Source organism: Mustela nigripes, chromosome 2 (genome assembly GCF_022355385.1).
Source record: "Mustela nigripes isolate SB6536 chromosome 2, MUSNIG.SB6536, whole genome shotgun sequence".
Taxonomy (NCBI): Eukaryota; Metazoa; Chordata; class Mammalia; order Carnivora; family Mustelidae; genus Mustela; species Mustela nigripes.
This window is the reverse complement of record NC_081558.1, coordinates 68,648,836-68,670,814: the sequence shown is the minus strand read 5'-3', so window position 1 is coordinate 68,670,814 and position 21,979 is coordinate 68,648,836. Positions and strand designations below refer to the sequence as shown.

General features: G+C 36.2%; 1 protein-coding gene across 10 annotated transcripts in view; it reads right to left on the bottom strand.

Annotated features, from left to right (window-relative positions):
* TCAIM (T cell activation inhibitor, mitochondrial) overlaps positions 1-21,979 on the bottom strand; it is a 46,813-nt gene that overhangs the window by 12,266 nt on the left and 12,568 nt on the right. For 8 of the 10 annotated variants that reach the window (XR_009402433.1, XM_059390701.1, XM_059390708.1 and 5 more), the window contains 5 exons: positions 20,311-20,446; positions 15,877-16,030; positions 11,055-11,292; positions 2,853-2,975; positions 271-368 (listed from right to left, as the gene is read on the bottom strand). Coding sequence is in view for 9 of the 10 variants with exons in the window: in XM_059390701.1 (XP_059246684.1) it covers positions 271-368; positions 2,853-2,975; positions 11,055-11,292; positions 15,877-16,030; positions 20,311-20,446 (749 nt within the window). In the remaining variant the exon portion in view is untranslated. Of the gene's footprint in view, positions 1-270; positions 369-2,852; positions 2,976-11,054; positions 11,293-11,488; positions 11,614-15,876; positions 16,031-20,310; positions 20,447-21,979 lie in introns of those variants that run through there. The other 2 variants (XM_059390703.1, XM_059390710.1) reach the window with 2 other exon arrangements.

The window sequence follows — 21,979 nt, the reverse complement described above, 5'->3', positions numbered from 1 at the left end:
CTGCCACCTGGCTTCACCTCTAGACCATGAGATCATGACCTGAGCTGAAATCAAGCCAGTCACTTAACAGACTGAGCCACCCTGGTATCATGTCATTGTTTTATTCAAAGGCTGATTTCATGTCATTGTTTTATTCAAAGGAACAGATTTTAAAATTCAGCTGTGATAAAGTCCCATCTATAAGGGCTTTTAACACTTTGTTTACTTCCACAATTTACAGATGTGTATAGCAGCTGAGTGATATTTTAAAAGAAAATGGAAATTGTTTACCTTTTGCATTTTTCAGTGTTTCCAAGTTCTGCTGTGCTAAGCGGCCTAAACTATGCAGCTGGCTACATCGATGCGCAATTCCCCAGCTCCTCTGCCACCTGGTACAACAGAGCACACAGGTGCATTAACACCAGGCAGCCCTGAGGGAGGAGGCCTGCTCTCACTCCCAGCTGCCTGATTCCCGCGAAAACCAAGGAGTTTCTCAAGTAGGCTTAAGTTTTCCAACTAGCTATGTTTTTTATGAAGCAACCAAATGGAAAATGAATGGTTTGCCAGAGAGTAAAAATATTACTACTATGTTCAGATACCCAAACATTTAAAACAAGCAAATACACCATGCTGTTGTTATTTTAAAATAAAGGAATGAAATGGGGAACACGTAAGAAAACCTTTCTCATCTCCACGTCATTCAGTGATGACGATTTTGTTTTTGATTTAAGTTCTCATTAGGAACTCTAGGTCTAGATCACATCCTTTTTATCTTATTCTAGAGTTAGTGATTTTTTAAAATGACATGCAATCCACTTATTTTCTAAATGAACACTGAATCTTAGTGATGAAACAGAACCTGACATCCACATGGTGTCAGAGGCACTGGAATACAAATGTAAAGACCACTGATCTTTAGAAGCATCAGAACATCCCTCTTTGAATTCTAATTCTGTGATTTACTGGCTCTGTGACCTTGACTAAGTCCGTTATAGGCTTCCTAATGTTTCCATTTCATACATACAAAGTGGGATCACTTCCCCCAGCACAGGCAGCATAAATCTAAGGAATAACATATATGGAGGAGTAAGGCACCCAAAACAAGCTCTCAAAAAACAGCTTCTTCCTTCATCCTATCACTAATTCTGATGAATGTCATCGCTGGTAAAGTGGATTTTCAATTAACCCACAGATGAAACAGATATAATTTCAAAGAATTAATACTGTGATAAAGCTATTAAATACAGTTCTTATTAATAACTGGTCTTTCACACAGGTGGCTCAGAGTTAGAAACAATCCTTGGTCACAATGTTTCCATCTTTTGGAGGCGTGGCTGATTTTCCAATAGTGGAAAGCCATCATACCCATGATCCTCAGATGTTTTGGTCTCAGAAAGCTTTTGCACTCCTAAAAATGGGGAACCCAAAGAGCTTTTGTTTATATGTTTCATATTTACTGACATTTACCATGGCAAAATCAAAGCTGAGAAATTTCTACACCATATTGTAATATAATGCTTATTTCTTTTTATGTTAAGAAATCCTTAAAAAAAACCTTTAACTTTCCTAATTCCAGTCTCTTTGATAGTTCATTTAGAATTTACACTAGAAAAAGGTATTTTTGTGTGCATAAATTTATTTATTTTACAAACTTTTAAAAAGGATCTTGTTGTTAGGTTTTGGTTAGAGAAGTCCGTGCTACTAAACTGGGATTCGAGGAATCCGCATAATCAAAGCGGGGCCAAAAAATACTGATGTGATGATAAAAAAGCAGCCATCAGCACAAATCCAAACATCCCACACACCCCAAGTCTACACAATTCCCTTGAAATCCAAATTATCTTATAAAACTATGATTTAAAAGAAGCCCCCCAAATCCACTATGATTTGAATATACAAGAACAAAACATGTATTATCAGTACTCCATAGGCACAAGAAAAAGGTGTTATTATGATAACCAAATAGTCATTTAGTTCAAAAGAAAGAAAAAAATTCCTGATAGTGAAGGTTGAAAAAAACAAAACAGGTTACAACAAACAGTAATAGAAACATTCAAGCACAAAACTGGGCAATAGTTTCTCAGTTCCTGTAACGGGTGGTTCCCCCCATGCCCGAATCACACTAGGGCCCCCTTTTACCTTCCTTACTGTTAAATAGCTGTTAAATCTGTTTTTATAATAAATGTCTATTACCTTTATATAACTGATTTCCAGGTTAGTGAAATGTCTTTAAAAAGTCATGCTATAAAACACAGAACCAAGAATACGACACCCATATTTTCTGTCTCCCTTACTCATTTTATTTTTTTTTTTTTTATTTTTTTAAAGACTTTATTTATTTATTTGACAGAGAGAGATTACAAGCAGGCAGAGAGGCAGGTAGAGAGAGAGGAGGAAGTAGGCTCCCTGCTGAGCAGAGAGCCCGATGCGGGACTCGATCCCAGAGCCCTGAGATCAGGACCTCAGCCAAAGGCAGCAGCTCAACCCACTGAGCTACCCAGGGGCCCTATCCCTTACTCATTTTAAACTTTAATACTGATCTCACAGGATGGAGGAATAATTACTTTTTATATATTACTGCATATAGAAAAGGATATTTTTCTTTTAACATTAAAAAATTAAACTCTTATGCTAAAAATGTCAGTATCTAAACCTTATTTCACAATTGTAAACAAGAGATTGATAGAAGTTTTCTTACATAGATGAACATTTGACTACTTTCAGAAAAAGATAACTGAAGGCTATTTATAGTTATCAGAATAATTACAGTGAAAGATGCCAATATTTGCTGGAATATTTTCTGCTGGAAAGCTTGTGACCTGCAGATAATATATGCTTATTTTAGTCTCTACATTAGGTTCTGTCATTGTTACCTGATGTCTGAGAGCTGCAGCTGATGGGACAGATCATCCTTTAAACGCTCTAGCTCTTTCCTAAGGGGCAAACTGTTCTTCAGTTTTTTAACTGCACTTTTCCCATTGTTATCTAACCAGGATCTAGAGAAAAAAAAAGAGAGAGAGAGAGACTTTAAATACTGACGCTAAGGCAAACATTTCTAGTTCTACAAGACATTGGCACTGCAGTAAAGCAGCTCCAGTGTTAAACTAAGTTTCCAATCAAACCTCTACCAAATTATAGGCAAAACACAAGGTGGGGAGAGTTGAATAGAGCCCAAAGTAATAGAGTTAACTTCCGCTGGGTGTTAACAGGGGAATAAACAGACCTACCTGAAAGGACAGGTGTTTTGGGAGACTCTGTGGTAAAAAGAGACTGGGCTGGTAAGGTCTGGCCAGTGGAGGGGCTTGGATAGAGATATGGAGGAGTAAGCATGGAAAGCACAGGGCACTAATGATTAAGATTAAACTAAAGGAAGAAATTGGAATCTACCCAGCTAGAACCCCCAAAGTAATCTTTCAAGTTCCTTCATTAGGACATATTCACTGTCCTTTAAGTGTGTCACCAGCACCATTAGATGTGTCTTTTCAGTTTGACTTTTCATCTTATTAGTTGTACCATAACATTATTTCCACATTTGCTCTCGTAGAAGTGATAGTTCCACCTTCCCTGGGGAGAATATGAGTGAACGATGGATGTATATGCGTGAAGATCTAGCACAGCCCACTGAAAACTGTGATACACAGAAGGGAGAGGTTTTGGAGTATCTTGAATTTTTAAACCTTTATTCCATCTCTAGAAATCTAAGAACAGGTTTAAAATTTATTTCTTATTAAAATTTAATTTTTTATATATACAATGGAAGTCATCATAACTAGAATATGACTTAACAGGTGCTGGCAGAATAGACGTTTAAAAAATAATCAAGTTGATAATCTTGAAACCAATAAAATCCTTATGCATCTATCAAATATTTATTTGAAATGCTTGATACTGTGTTGTGTTGGGAGGTAAGGAAGATAAAATTGTTCTGCAAAGGAAGACACTTCTACTAAGCAATACAGAGATAAGAAATTAGGATATATGAAGGGCATCTGGGTGGCTCAGTCAATTACACATCTGACTTCAGCTCAAGTCATGAGCCCAGAGTCCTGGAATCGAGTCCTACCTTGGGCTCCCTAAAATATTTTATTTGACAGAGAAAGAGAGAGAGGTCACAAGCAAGGAGGGCAGCAGGCAGAGGGAGAGGGAGAAGCAAGTTCCCCACTGAACAGGGAGCCTGATGTGGGACTCCCTCCCAGGACCCTGGGATCACAACCCAAACTGAAGGCAGACGCTTAACCAACTGAGGCACCCAGGCGTCCCTCAATAATATATTTTTAAAAAGAGTAGTAATAGTTTTTTTAAAGTTTTACTGATGCACCCAAAACCATAAGTTACCTAGAAATAAACCTAACCAAAGAGGTGAAAGACCTGTACTCTGAAAATTATAAAAACATGGATGAAAGAAATGGAAGATGACACAAAGAAATGGAAAAACATTCCACGCTCATGGATTACAAGAACAAATATTGTTAAAATGTCTATACAACCCAAAGCAATCTACAGATTTAATGCAATCCCTATCAAAATATCAACAGTGTTTTTCATAGAACTAGAACAAACAATCCTACAATTTGTATGGAACCATAGAAGACCCTAAATATCCAAAGCCATCTGGAAAAGAAAAACAATGTGGGAGACATCAAAATCCCAGACTTCAAGTTAGATTACAAAGCCGTAGTGATCAAAACCGTCTGGTACTGGCACAAAAATAGACATTGCTCAATGGAACATATGGAAACCCCAGAAATGGACCTACAACTATATGGTCAATTAATTAATCTTGAGTAAAGCAGGAAGGATTGACTATGCAATGGGAAAGAGATGGTCTCTTAAATAAATGGTGCTGGGAAAACCGACAGCAATATGCACAAGAATAAAATTGGACCCCCTTCTTACATCCTAAACAAATATAAATTCAAAATGGAGAAACCCAAATATGAGACAGGAAACCATTCAAGTCCTAGAGGAGAACACAGACAACAATCTCTTTGACATTGGCCATAGCAAAGTCTTACTAGATAAGTCTTCTGAGGCAAGGGAAACAAAAGCAAAAATGAACTATTGGGACTTCATCAAGATAAAAAGTTTCTGCACAGTGAAGGAAACAATCAGTAAAACTAAAAGGCAGCCTACAGAATGGAAGATATTTGCAAATGACATATCTGAGAAAGAGTCAGTATCCAAAATACATAAAGAGCTAATCAAATTCAACACCTAAAAAACAAATAATCCAGTTAAAACACGGGCAGAAGACACAAATAGACATTTTTCCAAACAAGACATCCAAATGGGTCCAGAGACCCAACTGATCTTTGCTGTTTGGTCCTTTCACAGGATTCTGGAAACTAAAGTAATGACCTTGGCTTTCTTGTACAAGATAATATTTTGATCAGAGTACCACTTGGGACCATAGACAATCCAACAAGGGAAGAAACAACTTCTTGAAAACCACACTGTATTAGCATAACGTTCCAGAGGACGATTCCAAGGGCAGCTCTCTGCTAATGATAGTACTAGGGTGAGCCACGTAAAATTGTCAGTATCTATTTTTTTCTTTTTTTTTTTTTTTAAAGATTTATTTATTTGACAGACAGAGATCACAAGTAGGCAGAGAGGCAGGCAGAGAGAGAGAGAGAGGGAAGCAGGCTCCCTGCTGAGCAGAGAGCCCGATGCGGGACTCGATCCCAGGACCCTGAGATCATGACCTGAGCCGAAGGCAGCGGCTTAATCCACTGAGCCACCCAGGCGCCCCAAAATTGTCAATATCTAAACCTTTTTGTCCTTTGTGATGGGAATTAAGGGGTGCACTTGTGATGAGCACTGGGTGTTGTAAGGAAGTGCTGAATCACCAAATTCTACACCTGAAACTAGTATTACACTGTATGTAACTGGAATTTAAATTAAAAATAAATAAAAAGAAAAGCTTTAATGAAATGTAATATATATATATATATATATATATATACACCAAACAAGTCATCTATTGTTAGTATGTTCTCAGTGTTGTGCAATCACCAGCACAATCAATTTTAGGACTCTTGCATCACCCTAATAAGAAATCATGTACCCATGAGCAGTTACTTCAATACTCCCCTCCAGCTCTTAGCAACCACTAATCTACTTCCTATCTCACAGATTTGCCAATTCTGATTGTAGATGGACTCATGCAATGTGTGGTCCACTGTGGCTGCTTCTTTCTCTTAGCATAATGTTCTCAAAGTGGAGCACCTGGGTGGCTCAGTGGGTTAAGCCTCTACCTTTGGCTCAGGTCATGTTCTCAGGGTCCTGGGATAGAGCCCCACATTGGGCTCTCTGCTCAGCAGGGAGCCTGCTTCCTCCTCTCTCTCTGCCTGCCTCTCTGCCTACTTGTGATCTCTGTCTGTCAAATAAATAAACACAAAAACAAAATAATGTTCAAAAAAAAAATCCATGCTGTAGCATGTATAGTACTTCATTTGTATTTATGACCAAATATTACTTCATCCTATAAACAGACCACAGACACGGGACAGACACGGGATTCTGGAAATCCATTCATCAGCTGATGGGACACTTTTGGCTATCATGAGACTGACGTGCTGCCTACTGCGCTACGGCGGCACTCCTTTTGGCTATTATGAATAATGCTGCTATGAGCAAGTTTTTATGTAGACATCTGTTTTTCCCACATCTTTCCCAATACTTGCTATTCTCTTTTTGATTATAACCATATTAGGCTATGAAGTGGTTACTTCATGGTGGTTAATTTATTAGACCTCGCTTTGGTTTCAAAAATGATTTCATTATACCTACAGTGCTAAATACAGTACATGTATTTTTTTAGAGCATTTTTTAAAAAGATTTTATTTATTTATTTGAGACAGAGAGAGTGAGCATGAACTGGGACAAGGAGCAGATGGAGATGAAGAAGCAGGCTCCCCACCAAGCCACCCAGGCATCCTAATACATGTACTGTTGATAAGAGGCAGGCAAAGAGAAGAAAAAAAAAAAAAACTGATAATGAAATGAAGCCAAAGCAAAGTGGTATATAGAAATGAATACAGGGGCACCGAGGTGGCTCAGTGGGTTGGGCCTCTGCCTTCGGCTTGGGTCATAATCTCAGGATCCTGGGATCAAGCCCCGCATCAGGCTCTCTGCTCAGCGGGGATCCTGCTTCCCTCTCTGTCTCTGCCTACCCCTCTGCCTGCTTATGCTCTCTCTCTCTCTCTCTCTCCCTCTGTCAAATAAATAAATAAAATCTTTTTTAAAAAATTTAATAAAATGAATACAGGAATATCATGTACAAGGTGTAAAGTTAGATGCAAATTGAAGACATTTAGTTTACTTCCTAGGTTCATGATTCTTTTTAGATAAAAATATTTCAATAATGCTGGGGCACCTGGGTGGCTCAGTTGGTTAAGCACCTGCTTTCAGCTCAGGTCCTGAGGGATCAAGCCCCAGGTAAGACTCCCTACTCAGCGGGGAGTCTGCTATTTCCTCTCCCTCTCCCTCTGCCTGCTGCTCCCCCTGCTTGTGTTCCCAGTCTCTCTTTCTCTAACTCACTCTCTCTCAAATAAATACAATCTTAAAAAAAATATTTCAGTAACTCCCAAGAAGTTCAGTTCTTCATGGATTTAAGAGCATGAAAAGGAGAGCCATGATCCAAATCAAAATAAAATTAAGATGGCATAAATTTCAAACTCCTAGGCCTCAAACTGCGTGGAACAAGTAAGGCATTTACACAAATAGCTTTTCAAACTTCTTGGATGGCAATCCATACAAAGAAATTTTTTTTCACAGTAAGAACTTTTAAATGGTGACTCAGTATGTACACACATGCACACACATATATGTTTCTACATAACTAAAACAAGTATTTTGAGAAACACTACTTAAACTTACTGAAAACATGTATTTTTAAAAATGTAAAAAAAGATGAAAGCAAAAGCAAAACCACTTTGCTGATCCCTAATCACTAAGTTGCATCATACTTGCAATGTGAAAAACACTGACTTAGCCTACAGAAAAGGAAGAATAAATAAATGCATGATACCAGTTAAATCATGACTAAAATTTCCAAATGTTCTACAGAAATAGTTCCAAGGTTGTAGTTGTACAATGTGGCATTTTGTGAACACTAAGATTGACTTAGAATTTCTACACTGAAAGTGAAATATAACTCCTTGAACAAAATTCAAATGCAAAAAATGGAAGTCTGACATTTACTGGATTTCAGTGCATGATAGAGTAGCATTTCAATGGCCTTTCTATAGTTCCATGACATGTTTTTTTCTTTGGAAAAGGTATTTCATATGGGATTATTTGTTTAGACAGAAATGGATCCCACTGGCTCCTTCCAAGCACAAATTAAAATTCATTTTGTTATAATATTATTTGGAAATTAGAGAATATACCCAAAATATGGACATATTAAAACCTACAACATGTCCATGGAGTGGAATTTCCCAATTTTTTTGAGACTGGCAAACTTCTATTACAGTATAGAAAAAAAACTCTTGAGGTATTAAAAATTTCACTTTATCCATTTTATATGGTTATACAGTAAAATGATTTTGAAGTAAGATAAAGCACAACTTGCCAAGAAATTCAGAATTACATAGCATGTCCTAAACATGGATTGAAATGTAACTACCACTTAAAAAAAAAAATGTAATTACCAGATGTAATATGAAAACAGATTGAACGGAGCTTTATAATGTGGTAATTCTTCTACTTAAAAAAAAAATCCTGACTGATTTATTTTCACAATTTCTAGGTTTTATTTCACAACATTAAGAGATGATTTCAGTTTACACTAAAAAATACTGCTATTAAAAAAAAACAACACTGCTATTATATTATCTTTTTAAAATACTGTATCTTGGGGACACCTGGGTGGCTCAGCGGGTCAAGCCTATACCTTAGGCTCAGGTCATGATCTCGGGGTCCTGGGATCTAGCCCCGTATCGGGTTCCCTGCTCAGCAGGGAGCCTGCTTCCCCCCTCTCTGCCTGCCTCTCTGCCTGCCTCTCTGCCTATTTGTGATCTCTGTCTGTCAAATAAATAAATAAAATCTTAAAAAAAAAAATTGTATCTTGAAATACTAGAAGAAATTATTAGAAATCCTAGAGGAAAGCTTAACATGCTTTTAAGAATAACTTTTGATCAGGTGAATACAATTTATAAATCCAGTGAAGATCAGTTTGATGTAAATTTGAATTATCATTTTTATGTTCTTTGTGACCATTATAATTATGTGCGCCTTCTGATTCCTCTTCTGCAACCTAAATATACAAGATGAAATTAAACAATACAAGAATCAAAATAAAAACATGAACTGCATATGGCCAAAATGACCATGGTGGCTAACAAGTTTTGGCTGTCACAGGTACCCTAAATCTTAGAAGGCAGCATCACTCAATTCATGAGTTGAAAGCTCTCCAATGATTCGATGATTTTATAATTATTTTAAAATAATTACAAATTTAAAAAATTAATAATTGAAACAAGAAATTGATACAGATATTATTCTGACTTTTATGATAAAAGCTCCTGGAATCCTTACTGGGAAAAACTCACCTAAAACAAACTGTTGAGTAAGACCTCAGTAGAGTACCTTCAAAGTGGGCAGTATCTGTGTTTGGGAAAAGGTCAAGACTGGCTCAAAGGGTTTGGAGCTGCTCATACTCACAGCAGGCCAAGTGAGAGAGAGGGGGAAGCAGACACCCCGCTGAGTAGAAAGCCCAATGCAGGGCTCGATCCCAGGACTCTGAGATCATGACCCAAACCGAAGGCAGAGGCTTAACCAACTGAGCCACGCAGGTGCCCCTATACATCAATTTCTATCTTCATTACTTCATTACTTCTGGTCTGTCATTATCATTCCCAAAGTCACATTTTCATTCTGGTTTTGTTTACAAAGAGAATTGGAACAATTAAAATCCACATATTTAGGGAGGTGATTTACCCCCTAGTTACACACATACACAGACCAGAGGGAGACCATCATAGACATGTACACACATGCCTTCCGACAGGTTGTCTCCCTTTCTGTACTAGACTACTACTTTCTTGTCTCTATGGCTTTATTTGGAATCTAGCTAGATAGCAAGGGCAGGGATTCCTGAGTTAGTATAGGTAGTTCACAAAGTAGATGTTTGGCCAGTAGATAATTAAAGATAATTTATGATGTAATAAATGAGAATCCTCTGGTAAGCCATGAACTCTTTAGGTACAACTATAGGCACAGAATATGGGTGGTGTTTATGGAGTCCAAAAAGGACTTATTCAAAAAAATATTAATGGTGACTTTACAAACAGGACAAGTAAAAGGGAAATATTTCATACATGGCTTTTATAATTAAAAATTATTCTTTCTCAGTATTTCCAGATTATATTTTTAAATATAGATATAACTAACATATAACATTAGTTCCATGTATAAAACATAATGATTTAATATTGGTATATATTAAAAAATGATCACCGTAGTAAGTCTAGTTAACACCATCACCATACATGGTAACACATTTTTTTCTTGTGATGAAAACTGAAAAGATCTTTTCTCTCAGCAACTTCCAAATATACAATACAGTATTATTAACCACAGTCCCCACACTATACATTATTATATCGCTAGGACTAATTTATTTTATAGCTGATAGCTTATACTTTATAACCCCCCAGATGATATTTTCAAATGTTGTCTCCATGCACTTCTATCATGTATGGATTATTACACTAAAGGACATTACTGTTGAGCTATCTGGAGAAACTGGAAATGTTTAACACATGAAAAAAACTAACTTTTTTTTATAGTCTTAGGTGTATATCTTTTCTCTACTTACCAGGGGTAACTTGAAGAGCAGAATTTTTAAAACTTAAAACAAAACAATCCCCTGTATGCATGTTTGGTATCAAAAGACTACAAATTAAATATAGTTGGAAGTACTTGGGCAACTTTAAGAAACATGAAATCTTTTTCATAATGGTTACTGGATTAACTATTTTAATAGAAATTACTTTTCTTGGAAGATCAGACTCTCATTCTAAATATGAACTACGAATAAGTTTAGTAAAATAAGAACTTTTACATACGTTAGGGTTGTTTCCATTCTTGAGACTTGTTCGAGGTCTTCATGAGGGTCCTTAAATCCAGTAAAGTAGTAGTAAGATTTGTCCCACTTGATGGGCCTGTCAGACATCCTTTTAGCAGAATGCACATTAGTATTCAAGCTTTGGATATGTTCAACAGATAAACTGCAGGAGTTGAGAATATATAATACTGTGCTTAGCAGATCTCTGGTGTGCAAAGTAAATTTGACTGCTCGAAATCCTAGAGAATATAATTCCCCCAAACAATTAATACAGATGATTATTCACTTATTTAAAAACACCTTTTCAAACAACAAAAATAAAATAAAAATCTTTTAAAAACATTTGATTACTGATTAAAAACTATCCTACTGGTAAATAATCTGTAAACAGAAAACTACTTCCCTTGTCCAAAACTACAATGCAGTTATCTTTACCTTCATGAATTCCCTGGTCAGTTCTCTGTCTAGTTTGGCACTTGAGACCTGGATCCAGCCCATGGAAGGGATTCAAAATATTTTCAGTGCTGCCCATAAATTTGGTCTCGACAGTCTAAGAGATGGAAAAACTCTCTTATGAGCAAGTGTCCATAAAAGACAGTTTCTGGCACTAAGACAAAGGGGGAGAGGAGGGGATGGGGAGGGTGTACTGTGACAGTGGTTCAGATGAGAGCAGCCAGAGAGTCTAGTCTCAGGGGTGCCACAAACCCATCTTGAATTTTCTGTGATTACAGGAGATTATCTTCACACTTGTCCACACAACTACTTAATAACTCAACATTTTTTGGAAGGGATGTGAAACTCCTTAATTGTTTAAAAGTTAACACTTTACAATCTTAGTTTGATTATGGATAGTCAGTGGGATAAGATTAGTAATCTTAACTTGTTACAACCTCAACAGGAAATTTGTTTTCTCCTTTTTATCTCTTCATTAGTGGGGGTTAGGCATGATTCTAGCTGAATTTATGTAACTTCTCAACACCCTACCAACCATGTGATTATTATCTCTTTGCAAATGCGAAGAAATAGGAAGAATGCAGAACAAGGGTTTAAATCTGAGTTGACTTCAAGCCCAGTATTTTCTCCATAAGAGCATGCTGATTCTTTCCTCATTTTTAAAAAGTACTTTTAATTGGTTTTGAAAATTATAACATTATTATATAAGTAATTAGAGATGCATGTAATAAACATAAAAATAATAATAAACATAAAAGTCTCCTTTTAAAAAGGATAAAACCTCACATCTTTATTAGACTTATATTTAAAAATATATATATTTAAATATATATATTAGATTTATTAGTCACATCTATAACATACCTGCACTATTTCATACAGTAGCTCCTAGCCCTAAGTGGCAGTTTAGAGTTAAATTAATGCAAATTAACAAAATTAAAATTCAGTTTCTGGTCATGCTAACATTTCAAGTGCTTAACAGTCACATGGCACTTGTGCCCGCTATATTAGTGTGAATGCAGAACATTTATATCACAGAAAGTTCTCTTGGACAGTTGGACTGCTCTAGACCTTTTCTGTGTTCATGTTTCTGTGTTCATTACATACAATATATGCTATTCATTTACACAAACATACACCTACAGTTTGGATTGTTTCCTTTTAATATATAAACAGTATCACTCTAGACATATTACTTTGAACTTGCTTTTGTTACTTAAACTTGGTGACTCTTCCATGTCTGTATGTATGGATCAATCCATTTTTTATTAGCAGTTATATATATCAGTCCACATAATGAAGGAAACGAAGCATAATTTCTTTGACATTTCTGAAACTGATGGACATAAAAGCTTTTATTTTTCACTTTTTATATAAGGCTGAAATGTATTTTCCTTTTTTTTTTTTTAAGATTTTATTTATTTATTTGACAGACAAAGATCACAAGTAGACAGACAGGCAGGCAGAGAGAGGGGGAGGCAGGCTCCCCGCTGAGCAGAGAACCCAATGTGGGGCTCGATCTCAGGACCCTGGGATCATGACCTGAGTTGAAAGCAGAGGCTTTAACGCACTGAGCCACCCAGGCGCCCCTGAAATGTATTTTCTTATCTTTGGCACTGATGACAGATTTCACAATTTAAATTATTCTCAAGAGATACACATTCCGCTTGCCACACAGAGTTAAGGAATCTAGAACATGCAAACTAAGAAAGTTTTTTTAGCTGAATTCCTTGAATCATTTTATGGTAAAGTGAGAAATACTAGTAAGGGAGTTGTTCTAGTTGGTGAAAGAAGAAAGTAAAGTCCTAATTCCTGTGTTTGAGGGTAGGAAGAGCTCAGTCAAGGATAAATCTGTTTCTACCTTATCAATCCCATTAACTACTTAATTGAATGTAAGGGCTAAGGAATGTGCATATGCTTTATTGGAAAACAGTACATCATTAGTTTAGTTTGGATTTGATTACTAAAGTTAAACATTTTAATTTTTTTGGCTATTTGTATATATTGTTTCCTGAACTGTCTAGCCATTGTCTTTGCCCATTTTTGTAATGGAGCTACTTTGTGTTTTCCTTTTGGTTTCTAAGAGCTCTTTATACATTATCTTTTTGTCATATATGCTGTATTATCTCCCACTTTGAATTCATTTTTTCTATAATCCATTTTTGTTTAATGAATGGCTCAAAGTTTACCATTAATGAAAGTTGAGGATTTCCGTCTTTATTCAGTCACAGCTGCCTACAGTTACTTATTGTAGTATTAACTCACAGAAAGCTCCCGGTGAATCTTCTACTTGTTTGAAGGAAGTTTATTTCCTCATAGGCCATCAAAAGTGAAGAAGTAATTTAAGACTTTAATTTTAGTAATGAAAATCAGTAGTAACCACTTTACCTTATTACCATCTTAATTAGGAATGATCTTAATTTTATAATCAGATCAAGAGATTAAAGACATTAAATACTTGTCAGAGTGCCAATCTCTGTCATACAGGCAAAGGTAAAAATGATTACTAACAATATTTTTAAAGAAGAATAGATAATGTAGCATATAAATCACATTAGACTAGGATTAAGGAGACATTTGTTCTAGTACCAGCTCTGTCCTTACTTTGCTATGTGAAACTTCTTAAGTTTCTGAGTTTCCCTCTGTTTGCTCCTTCCCTAACAAATAGACCTGGTTTATTCTTTAACTCCACATATAGTCAACATTCAAGACAAACCCAATAGATGGTGCTTGTGAAAGTGGCAACTGTAGCTACTAGAAATGAGTCTGACTCTCCCAAATACAGACAAATAAAAACAGACTGGTGATAACATTCTTGTTTTAAAAAACTGTAAAGGATGTAATTTGCTCTCATACATTCCATCTGTTATGGAGAGAGAAATCATGAGATCTAAGTAGACCACTATGCCTAAGTATATGATATTTTTCAATTCATGGCTTAATCTTAACTGTGTATTTATTAAAAAGTATTTATGAATATTTGGTCTTACACAACATATTTGTTATTGTTTACAATTTCAAACAGAATTATGTCATTTAGAGTGATAAACATAATTACTTATTATTACTACTATCATTTAAGCATTCTTCAGTAGAGCAGTTCCTTCACAACAGGGCTATGAGTTGACTTTTTGTCTTGGATAATGAGAATAGTGTCTATTTTTAATAAAACTCCCAAATCAGAGGTAGATGGAAAAGAGTCAAGGAAAGGAATTTCTGATTCCTGAACTCCCACATACAAACACGAGAGATTAAGAAAACAGAGTAAATGTATTATCAAATGCTCACTCCTAGAGAGACTGGGTGGGAAGTTGTTTTCAACATAAAGATCCTGTTTTAGTACTTCTTAGATCAAGCTCTTCCATACTCCATGTAAGCACCCAGGAGCCCTGTGAGCCCAAAGTATAAGGCAGGGGTCTTCACTGTGAGTGTTTCAGTACATAACACAGTACTTAACCTCTTCCATGCTTTAGTACTTAAACTTTCTCATTTTAATAATGAAGAACCAGAAGTTAAGCTCTCATAGCTAGTCACTGGCAGAGCTAGAAATAGATTCTAGGTTCCAAAAACCTATCAGATTTTGAGTTGTCTAACAGTTTGCTTCAGAAAAAAATTATAGCACATTTTATACTTGTTTTAATCTTAACTCAGAGAAAGCTCTTGGTAAACCTTTAAATTATTTTAAAGTTCATTCTAAAAATAAAGTCATTTCCTCAAGGATCACCAAAAGGATGACCCCTTTATTTAGATATGTAGAGAAATGATAGACCTGTATCTACCTATCTACCCTTAATTTTAAATATTTTTGGATCAGGGCTAAAGCAGTAACAAAGGGCCAAAAAGAAGGCTATCTATTAAGACTGACTAAAAAGAGCCTACAGCTGGAGTTGAAAGACCTGGCTGGGTTCAAGACCCACAATCCATCTCCAGCCCTGGGAAAATCCCTGCACATAATTTACTTGGGCAAATACTACCTACTTCATGGGGTACTTTGATGGCTAAGTAAGGTAATATAGGCTGTACTTTTTAAAAAATGTAAATTGTTATATACATGGTTAACACTTAAAATATGAAATAGGAGGTGAACAAACAGGAACATTCAGTTTTACACACAAAAAAGTTTAAACTCAAAAAAATGGCTTTTTCAAACACAGGAAGCCAGGAACAGAATCAAATTCTGAGAGAACAATCAAATTTTATATACATACATACATACATACATACATATTTATACACACATACATACATACATACTTACTTATTTATTTATGACCAAGGCTTCAATCCAAAGGTATTCAGGCAACGGCAGACTTAATAAACATATTTATCACATAGCTTGCAAGGGAAACACTAGAAATAAGAAAACATACCAGAAGTGCTAAAGGGTTCCTGGCCTTCAGAGGAATTCTGCTCCGTTTCTCTTACATAAAATGTAAGCGGAGTTGGTTTCAAAGACCTGAAGCCTGGTTTCTGGAGGTTTTCTAAGTAGACACTCAATCTCTTAAGAGAATTTTCATTGACTTCCTGGAAAAAAAAAATACCAAGGAGCATTTACACACAAAACAGATCAAGAAAACAACAGCATTTATATCCTGAACTTTAAACACGTTATTGAGGGTACTGAATAATTTAGTATTAAAAATGTTGGGATTTCATAACTCTTCGATGAAGAATAAAATTAGATCCACATTCTTACAACATGTAACAGAACAAACTCTTTATGGCTAAGATGTGAAAAAAAGTAACTAAGTACTAGAAGAAAACATGTTGAACTCTTTTATAACTTTGGTGTGGAAAAAGTCTAACTATAGTTAAATATCTCTAATACATGATTGATAATATGTGATTGATGAGCCCACTTACATAAAAAAACTAAAAACTAAAAAAAAAAAGGCACACAAAAAAACCACACATACACACACACAATAAGCAGTTTATTGACAAATAAGCTACTGACAGAAAATATCTGCAAGTCATTTCTCTCTAATAAAGAGCTCTTAAAATGACCATCCTGAGACTGGTTGAATTATGGTGCATTCATTCAATGGAATACTATACAACCAAAAAGAAAAGAAAAAAAAAAAGAATCTGGTATAGATATCTAGGAATTGACATGGAGTTATTTCCAAGGTTGTTAAGTGAAAAGAAGAAACATCCTTTAGTGAAGGAATAGCTCTAGGGAATGGCATAAATAGTAACCATGTTTCCTATCACTGTAGGTTTCTTCTCAGATACACTGTATGATCTGAAATTAGGAACAATCAGTTTATTTTTGTCTGTTTAACTGATTGTAATATGCTATTCTTAGCTACCATAGTTCAGTGGGCTGCTGAGGTACCTTTCCTGCTAGTGTTAAGACTAAATCTTTGTAATTCTGTTTTGCTACAAGTTTCTATGTTTGCCAAAAAGAAATATATAGAACAACCCAGAAACCCAATGAAAATGGTTACCTCCAGAAGTTATACAAATGGGGCAAAAGAAATGGGACAGGAGTGAGACTTCTGAGTAAACTTTGTATTTAGTTTTGATTTTTGAAACCTAGAAATGTTTTCTGTATTTTAAAACTGAGTTAAAATGAAGAGGATTAAGAGTAGCTGTGCTTCACTTTGAGACCCTATTCTGTTGCTGCTTAGATAGCACTTTCAGTCTGTTTTTCTAGAAAAGAGACAAGGGTGTTCCATACAAATGCAGAGAAGACTGGACTGAATGAACATGAGGGGCCAGGAAGGGTGAACTGCCTTCCCTGAGCTAGAACTTTGGTGACAATATGTCTAATATGGCAAGGAAACAGAAACAGTACCACAGGATATGGGGACAGAGAGTGCTGGGTGGCAGGGTGACAGTTTCATATAAGGCAATCTGGGAGAGCCTCATGAATGTGACACTTAAACAAGAAAGGAAAGGACAAACCATATCTACGTGACTGACCCCCCAGTAAAAACCCAGAAACCAAGGCTTCACACAGAGTAGGCACTCAAATACAAGTCAAAAGAGTAAATGAAAATATAGTTGACTCTTCAACAACATGGGTTTGAACTTCATGGGACCACTTATACATGGATTTTTTTTTTTTTGGATTCACTATGATTTCTTAATAACATTTTATATTCTCTACCTTATTTTACTCTAAGGCACCTGGGTGGCTCAGTGGGTTAAAGCCTCTGCTTTTGGCTCAGGTCATGATCCCAGGGTCCTTCCCCCTCTCTCTCTGCCTGCCTCTCTGCCTACCTGTGATCTCTCTCTGTCAAATAAAAAAATAAATAATCTATTAAAATAAAAAAAATATAGAATACAATACACATATCATGCAGAATATGTGTTAACTATATTATTGGTAAGACTTCTGGTTAATAGTAGGCTATTAGTATTTAAGTTCTGGGAGAAGTCAAAGGTTATATACAGATTTTCAAATGTGCAGGGGGTTAGTGTCCCAACCCCTGCACTATTCAAGGGTCAGCTATATTAATTTACTAGAATAATTACATTTTAGGGATTTACAGAAATCAGAAAAACTGTTACACTCACGGATATGGTTTATTACAGCAAAAGGATAGAGATTAAAATCAGCAAAGGGATACAGATTAAAATCAGGAAAAGGCATGTAGGATAGAGTCCAGGAGAGGCCAGGTTCAAGGTTCCCGTTGTTCTCTCCCAGTGGATTTGTAGAGCTAGCACTTAATTCCCCAGGAACAATGTGTGACAATGCATGAAAAGTGTTGCCAACTGCAGAAGCTCAGTCAAGCCCTGGTGTCCAGCATTTTACTGGGCTCAATCAAGCAGGCATGTAGTGGCCATGTGACTGACCTTAGCTGTTCAGTCTCCAGCACACCCAGAGGGACCCCAACATATGAAAACAGGTATTCACCAAAAATCACATTTTTAGCGTAAAATATCTGGCATGGCCTGATAGCTCACACATACAAAAGATTCCCATCAGGCAGGATATTTGAAGGGCTCAGAGGTTCTCTCCCAGGAGGCAGTCAAGGGCAAATACCAAAGCTAGGCATTTCTTTGGAATGTAGAGTTTAAGTAACACATGCCTGCTGAGTTCACCTTTTGGAGCACACAGTAGTTTTAATAAAAAAACAAAAGATACACTGGTAGAGGAGGGAAAACATTCACCTACGACTAGGCATAATTTTTCCACATATGTTGGGTTTAAAAACTTTAAGTAATTAACATCCTCAAAGTAATGGATATTTTTTTGTTGATTCATTTTACTAATTAAATTTTTTTCCACTGCAAGTAGAAAAAAACTATATAAAAATGTTCTAAATTTGTAAGAGTTCTAAATCCCTTTTAACATTAAACCAGGTATTAATGTTAAAGAAAATAAAGAGAACAAATGAAATAATATTGACCATCCTCACTAAGTTTATTATAAGTTACTTCCCATCTCCGTCTGCATTCCTTGAGCACACAATAAGTGAGGCTGTAGGGAAGAGAACCAGCAGCATGCAACAGAAGGGAAAACCACTTAGGGCACTGAAAAACTTTCCTTGTAACCATCCTTAAAAAACAGACTGACCATGGTGACAGAAGCCTGAAAATTTCTTTCAAACACTCAATTTTACTCCAAACACTGGTTCAGAAAACATTACTAATACTTTAAAGACTCTTCATGATAGCTTTATTGCCCTCATAAAAAATGGCAGCCTTCATAAACAGGGAATTACCCAGTCTATCTCCTGTGTGCCTTCTGTATATTCACACAAAATACTTGACTTCCGACATGTCTGGTCACCAAATGAGTGGAGGTTTTTCCCCACAATAAGCAATTCTCTCTGACACCAGCTGGTAGTCCTACAACTTAACTCAATTCTGACATTATATATCCAGAGACAGCATCAGATCCCACAAGTTAAGGGCTCAGTTCCCCAACACCGTCCTCTCCCTCTGCCGCCACACCGCCATATACACACTTCAGATGTCTGTCACACCTGTTATCACTTGAGTTTTTGACCAACCAGCAATTTGCAGCAACCCCCTCCTTAGATTCTATTAATTCACTAGAGTAGCTCACAGAACTCAGTGAAAAACTCATGTTTACCATATTAAATGATATAATAATGGACAGAGATAAACAGTCAGCTGAAGAGAGACACAGGGTCCCAAGTGCAGAAGCTTTTGTCCCCATGGAGTTTGGGAGCACTACCCTCCAGGGTAGAGATGTTTGTCCACCTGGAAGCTGTCTGAACCCCATACTACTGGAATTTTATGGAGGATTCCTCATGTAGGCATGATCAATTATTATGTCTATTTCCAGTCCTTTTCTCCTCTCTGGAGGTTGAGGGTTGGGGAGGAAAATTCCAAGCTTCTAATCATGCCTTGGTCCTTCTGGTGACCAGCTCCCATGCATGAGCCACCCAGGGTCACTGCAATGGAACAAAAGGTGCTCCTCGTGCTCCCATCATATAGGGACTTACAAGGCCTTTAGGAGTCAGGTGTCAGGGATGGAGCCAAAGACCAAAGAGCAGAACAAGAGATGCTTCTAGTGCTCTTCTCACTTATGAAGATACAAGAGTATCAGGAGCTCTGTGCCAGGAACTGGGAGCAGAGCCCAATGTATGGATTTTCCATTCTCTCAGATTTCATAAAACATCAATAATCAGATTTCCAATTTTCAATATGTATATTTTCAAAGCAAGTCAAAACACTGACTTTATTACTATAACAGAACAATCCAAATTTGTACAACTGTGTACAATTTGTACAACTGTGTGTGATAATATTGTGTCAAAAATTAGCAAAACTTTAGGTTATGAAATGGGGACTAAAGGTTAAATAAATAAATAAATGTTTACCCTTTCTCTGGGGTGCTGTCCAAAGAAATCTGGATGTACTGCAAAGTAGAATGGTCTCAAGGCATTGACGGCTTCAGCTCCTGATAAAGTTCTTGAGGAAAGAAACCAGTGTGGAAATATCTTCTCTAGACATAACCTTTTAAAAAGATGTGGATTTATTATTCACCAAGGCACTCACTCACACACACACACACACACACACACACACACACACATCCCCAATGTATAAAGTGACAATAACATTAAAATTATTACATATAGAAAATACCATAGAAACAAGACAGAAATAAAAACTGTGGTTATGTTGTGGGTATATATTTATAGCATAGGGAATACACTCCATAATATTGTAAAAACTTTGTATGGTGACAGATGGTAGCTAAACTTATCATGGATATCAGTTAATAATGTATAAAAACATTGAATCATTATGATGTATACTTGAAACTAATAGGGCACTGTATGTCGATTATACTTTAATTAAAAAGAATTTAACAAATAAATAAGAAATATATTAGAGTTTTAACAAGCAGAGAGTGCCACATGGTTTCTTAAAACTGGTTATAAATTCCTCTGATGCAATATGAGAAAATAATATTAACTAATAATAATAAAATTTCCCCTCAAACACTACTTTGAAATGTTAAGTGGCTTTACTGCAGATGGTGACAATTTCCTGTTATCATTTTTTTCTTCAGAGAAAAAACCCTCAATATCCATAGTGTAATCTTTTTTTTCTAGTGAAAAATATTTTGAGTACAATGCTTAAAAAGAGATACAAGATGCCCCTTAGTTTACCTCCTCATAGCTGGCATGCTAAAATTATCCTAGTTGGGTAACTCGACATTCTCATTCTTAAATTTTGGCAAAACACATCTAGGAGTATTTTTTAAAGTACAGTTTTAAATCCAGATGAAATTATTTGCAATTTTTGGGAAGCACTTCTGTGACATCTATTTTTGAACATTATAATTTTACCTTTTCCATTCTATAACAGTCTATAAAGAAGTCTAAATATGAGGCACCCTTTTGTCTCATATATGACCTCATACAATACTGAGTAGAAGTGTGTCTCATACATTATTGAGTGAATGGAAGGCTATTGTATTTTTTAAATGATAGAGATTACAGGATCATTTATGGAGATTTTTTGGCAATCTGGAGACCAACCACATTTTCAGATTACCTCTTTTTTTTTTTGGCACATATTCAAACCTTTTACAAAGTCAATATACAAGGCTGTGCATGAAGAACTACAACAGGAGTCTAAACAATAAAGTAAGCAATAAGCCTGGTACTGATGGTCTCAATATCAGGCCGTGTAAGCAAACACTGACAGCTCCACTGATTCCCCGTTTGAGCTTCATTTCTCATTCCCAAATGTCTCACAGACACTTAAGCTATCCTGCCAGCCTCTCAAATTTTATGTGTCTAAAATAAGGAGTAGAGGTCACTGTTTTCCTTCTAATCTCAGCCTGGGTACAGAAAGCAAGGAAGCAGTTCAACCCAAGATTATCTTCCTTATCTCTGTCACTGCGGTACCCCTTTCCTCCATGTTGCCAGAGTACAAATCCACAGCCAGTACCACTGCCCAATTTTGGGTACTCTGGAAATTGGCTGTTTCTTCTCACTTTACAATGTCCCCGGAAACCATTCCTTCTTTCCATTT